The sequence below is a fragment of the Castanea sativa genome, chromosome 9 (genome assembly GCF_040712315.1).
Source record: "Castanea sativa cultivar Marrone di Chiusa Pesio chromosome 9, ASM4071231v1".
Lineage (NCBI taxonomy): Eukaryota > Viridiplantae > Streptophyta > Magnoliopsida > Fagales > Fagaceae > Castanea > Castanea sativa.
The window spans coordinates 34,604,463-34,610,194 of NC_134021.1; the positions used below are offsets into that span (position 1 = coordinate 34,604,463).

A 5,732-nucleotide genomic window follows, 5' to 3' on the forward strand; every position below is an offset into this window, starting at 1 on the left:
CCTTATATTCCCAAAAACAAGTTTTTAAAAATAGAAAACAAAAACTGCTACCAAACATAATCTATCCTCCCACTTTTCTATCTCTTTCGCATTTTCTATCCTCCTAATTTTCCACCCTTCCAACCAAAAATGAATGGGTCCGAGTCTCCTTCCATTGTCTCTAGGGTTTTAATCTTGTGTTGTCATAAACAAATTAATAGTAATAAGCATTGCATTACAACATCTTGTATTCTTTGTAATACCTATTCCTAGGTAATCACCTTTAAAGTTTACCAAATGTGCCATAAGAATTCTCCCATTCCCTCCCAATTTTACACGATTGGAAAAGAAAATCATATTTTCATCTAAAATCTTTGGTTTCTTGATTTTCCAATGAAAAATCATATTTCTCACGCAAAAAACACATGGTTTCTTGATTCCCCACTAAAAAAAATCATATTTCCTCAAAAAATTCATGAATTCTTGATTTTCCACCAAAAAATTTTGATTTCTTGATTTTTAGCTGAAAAATAATATTTGGTTCTTGGATTTTCCACTAAAAGATCATATTTTCATTAAAAAATAAAATTCAAGGTTACTGAAAAATCACATTTCCCCAAAAAATTCCTAATTTTTTGTGGGAGAGTATGAGATTCTTTTATTCCTTAGTTCTTCATTTAGGACCTGTTTGATTAGAGTGAAAATAGGAGGCATGAAAATGGAGGAGCGAAAATGGTTTTTTGGGTTGTTTGGTTGGAGTGGAAAATTGGAGAGATTTTGATGAGCCCCAGATATTTTCTCCCCTTGCCCACCAAAATGAAATCTCCAAATTGGAGAGAAAAGACAAGTGGTTTGTGGATGTTGGTCTGGCAAATTGATTTTACAAATTAGCGACCAATGTTGAAATGCTCATTCATACACTCTTTTAATTAAAAATATAAAGTCTTATTTTTTGTTTTATCTAATAGGAACATGATAGTACATTTTACAAACTCTATTTTCTATTCTTTCATATTTCTTTTTAACCAAACAAAAGAGTTTTTCATCTCTTCACTTTTCCATCCTCCCAACCAAATACCATGAGGGAAAATTAAAATTTCTTCTATCTCCCTAGTTTTCCATCCCCTCTCCATTTTCAATCCCTTTAACCAAACAGATCTTTCACCTCACCAAACTTGGCTTTTATGTCTAAGTATTACTAATTAATTCTCATATTTTAATGAGACAAATGCATTTATAATTTTAAATATATATATATATATATATATATATGTATGTATGTATGTATGTATGAGACCAGGTCAGCTAAATATTTAAACAAAGATAGAATTACAAAATCTTCTAAAGGAGCAACAAGGGTCACACACTCATATTACAAGACAAAAAATTAAACAAGCATAAAAAAAAAAGCTTAAAGCCTTAAAAGCCCTTTGATGGGGATCAACTAAGTATCACTTGTCCTTGGTCGTTGTCCAAAGTTTAACCATGCCTAGATCAAGTCATCTGCGAACAAGAACATGCTTAAACACTCGTCCATTCATAACCAAGTGTTCTAATGAAGGAAGTTCTCCATAGATGAGTTTATCTACAGACGACTAAATACATGGACAACCAAATTATACTAATTTTTTGGAAAATCCTCCATTAGTTTCACATAAACAAAATACGACATGTTGCTTGATATGTGAAAGGAATTCCACATACTTCACTCCATATAGCCCATTTTCTTTATTAACCACCAACATCTCCCACAATGATGGTGGATCCAAACAAGTAAATCCCATCTAACTCTCTATAAAATGAGTAAATCCCATCCACCCAAGGTAAGTCCTAACCATTCACTATCTTCTATCCTTGTGTCTTAGAGAGAAAACTGACTTAACCTTTGGAGTGTCCTTGGCCGGGTCACATCAGTCACCTTTGATAGTTCTTTCTTTCTTTTCAGGATTTACAACCATTACTGTAGCCCAAAGTATTTCAACCTACTGATTTTTGTGTATCATCTGTTGGCGCTGTCTGTAGGGAAACAAGTAGATACGAAAGGAATTAAACTTTTTGTACACCATCAATTTAGCTTTTTCGTTTTCCAAGAGACAAAAGGGCTGCATAGTTTGAATTAGGTCAAAGGCCACTAGTCCAGGACACCAGGAGAGTGGAAATGCCTCCAGTCATCCAAATTGTGCACCGCCACCACCCATGACTGTCCAACAGTAGTTGCAGTCTATGGCAGCGGTGATGACAAAACTGACACAGCAGAACCAGAAGTTAATTGAGGAGGTTAACAGACAATGTCAACAACATTGTGGAGAAAGGGGTCAAAATTTAGGAAATAAAGGTGTTGAAAACAGTGTTAAAGGAGACTAGTCTAAAGGTACTGTCATTTGTAGGGTGCCACATTTGGAGAGAGAGATGGACCAAATAAAAAGAGCCATGGAAGAGATGAAGGATTCTATGAGGAGAGTAGGTCATGTGGATGATCTCGTCCATAAGATTGATTCCCGCTTTATTGTGTTCATCACTAGTCATCCCTTGCCTTCCAAGTTCAAAATGCCTACTCTGGACTCATATGATGGGACATGTGATCCTTGTGATCATATTCCCACGTTCAAGACGACTATGCATCTCCAATGTGTTCCAGACGAAATCATGTGTAAAGCCTTTCCTACCACATTGAAAGGACCAGCCAAAGTTTGGTTCGGAAAGTTACCACCAAACAACATAACTTTGTTCCAAGAGTTAAGTAAGTTATTTGTTGACAACTTTGTAGGTGGACAAAGGTAGAAACGTTCCTCGTCCAGTTTGTTAAACATAGAGCAAGGAGAGAACAAGAGTCTACGCTCATTTATCTGCCGTTTTAATAAGGAAGCTTTATTAGTGGATGAAATGGATGACAAGATTCTCTTGGCAGCTTTCTACAATGGAGTCAGTTCAAACTTGCTCATTCATAAGCTATATGACCAGGAGCCATAGACGATGGCTAAGTTGATATATTCAGCCAAAGTTTCATGAACGCAGAAGACGATATTATTGCCAAGAAGAAAAAGAAAGGTGAATCACTAGAAAGTGGTTATGTGCACCATCCGGAGTAGAGTCCTCATCCAAAGAAAGCCAAAGTAGGGGAGAAAAGAGATCGGGACAACAAGAAGGCAGGGTTGTCCTCAGGAAGATACTTTAACTACACTCTCCTAAATACTCCTCTTGGTTAAGTGTTGATGCAGATTAAAGATGACCCATCCTTGAAGTGGTTCGAGAGGATAAAAGGAGATCCTAACAAGTAGAATAAAAGTATTGTCGTTTTTACCGAGACCATGGACATGATACGAACGAGTGTTGCGACTTGAAGCAGCAGATTGAAGTTCTCATTTAGCAAGAGAAGCTAAATTTTTTTTTTGAATGAGACCACAAGGACGAGAGGCAACCAATGAAAGGCAAAGTGGAAGAACTAGCACGTCAGCTGCTAGGGGAGATAAGGACCATTGTAAGGGGCACGACAATAGGAAGCTTGTCTATAGCTATGAAGACCTACATGCGAGTAGTTTAGAATGTTCAACTATCTGGACGACCACCAAGGATGATCAGAGAAGACGAGCCAGCCATTGTTTTCACGGATGAAGATGCAAGACAATTGCACCATCCTCATGACGATGCGATTGTCATCACTTTGGCGATTGCAAATTATACAACCAGAAGAGTGTTAATACACAACGAGATTTTAGCAGACATCCTTTACTATCCAACCTTTCAACAAATGAGGATTAACAAGGAGTTACTTCATCCAGTGAACATTCCAATGATTGGGTTTGAAGGAATGAAGGTTATACCAGTAGGTACGATCTCCTTACCAATTGTAGTTGGCTCTTACCCATGACAAATCAATAAGGAAGTAAATTTCCTTGTTGTGGATTGTTCGTCCTTATACAATGCCATTATTGGACGACCGACTTTGAACAGTTGGAGAGCCGCAACATCCACTTACCACTTGTCTGTCAAGTTTACAATAGAGTACGGTATTGAAGAAATACAAGGAGATCAGCTAGCTGCTAGAGAATGTTACTTAGCAATGCTTGCCATGGATGAGCAAATGCAGAAAATGAACATTGAAGAAAGAAGAATGTTGGCTAAATCGATTGAGGTATTAGAAGATGTACCGCTAAAGGCGTCCAACCCAGAGAAGTTTACTAAGATTGGGACGAGTATGGAGGAGAAGACAAAGCAGGATCTTGTTAGATTAATTAAAAGAAGCATGAATGTTTTTTCTTGGAGTCATGTAGACATGCCTGAGATTGACCCAAGTGTGATTACTCATCTTCTAAACATATCTCCGTCTTACAAGCCTGTTCGTCAGAAGAAGAGAGTGTTTGCCCCAGAACGAGATTATGCCATCAAAGAAGAAGTTCATAAGTTAATCATCATGGAATTCATTTGTGAAGTTTACTACCCTGACTGGCTAGGTAATGTAGTGATAGTCAAAAAGGCTAATGGCAAATGGAGGATGTGTGTAAATTTCACAGATTTTAACAGGGCATGCCCCAAAGATAGCCATCCTCTTCTACGTATTGATCAGTTGGTAGATGCAACAGCTGGACACCAACTATTAAGTTTCATGGATGCATTCTCAGGTTACAACCAGATCAAGATGGACGAAGCAGACTAGGAGAAAACATCCTTTATCGCAAGCGAAGGTTTGTTTTGTTACAAAGTTTTACCGTTTGGTTTGAAAAATGCAGGAGCTACCTATTAAAGGCTAGTCAACCACATGTTTTGTCCACAAATTGGGTGAAACGTTGAAGTATATGTGGATGAAATGCTGGTGAAGAGTGCGAGAGAGACGCAACATTTGGACAATCTTCAAGAAACCTTTGATACATTTAGGCGATATAAGATGAAGCTGAACCTAAGCAAATGTGCTTTTGGAGTTGCATTAGGGAAATTCCTTGGTTTTATGGTTTCACAAAGAGGGATTGAGGCAAAACCTTATAAGATCTGGGCAATCTTGAACATGGTACCTCTAAAGAATATTAAAGATGTCTAGAGCCTCACTGGACAAGTGGAGGCCCTTAATAGTTTTGTTTCAAAAGCCATTGATAAGTATTTTCCATTTTTTAGAGTATTAAGGAAAGCATTCGAATGGACGGACGAGTGCCAATGAGCATTTGAAGACCTGAAGACTTATCTCACTTCAACCCCATTGTTGAGCTTGTCCAAACTAGAAGTGTCAAGACCCAAATCCATGAAACATGAATTTAGATACCTGACTAACTTGCTAACCATACTTAGCTCAATAAACACAATTTATTTAGACTTAATTCAATAAAACTCCAGATAAACAATGCTTCTGATAAACCTCTTATAATAACTAAAATCCACAATTTATAATAATCTCCAAAAAGTTGTAAAGTCTAAGCGGAAAATAAAAACATAATAACTAATAATCTTTTCAAAACTCCACAAATTGAAAATAAACTCCACTATATAAAATACGAACTGCAAAACAAAGGTAACTAAAATTTTATGAGTCTTCAGGTAACACTGAAGCCGCCTACAACTTCCACGCTCTACCTTGCACCTCACAAGCGGTCCAAAAGTTCTAATTCTCAACTATACTTTAATCTGAAAATATTAATTGATGGGGTGAGCCACACATCTAGTAAGTAATTATACAGAATACACAACGGAATAGAGTCAAGCAAAGCACGAGTTTGATTTCACAAATTCACTCAAAATATCCAATATAGTTTTCAAAACATGTAAAG

General features: G+C 36.9%; 1 protein-coding gene across 1 annotated transcript; it reads left to right on the plus strand.

Annotated features, from left to right (window-relative positions):
- The first annotated feature begins 3,550 nt into the window (after nt 1-3,550).
- LOC142609095 (uncharacterized) lies at nt 3,551-4,633 on the plus strand. The gene is made up of 2 exons (XM_075780727.1): nt 3,551-3,802; nt 3,860-4,633. The coding sequence occupies exons 1-2, from the start codon at nt 3,551-3,553 to the stop codon at nt 4,631-4,633; spliced, it is 1,026 nt and encodes a 341-aa protein (XP_075636842.1).
- The last annotated feature ends 1,099 nt before the right edge of the window (nt 4,634-5,732 follow it).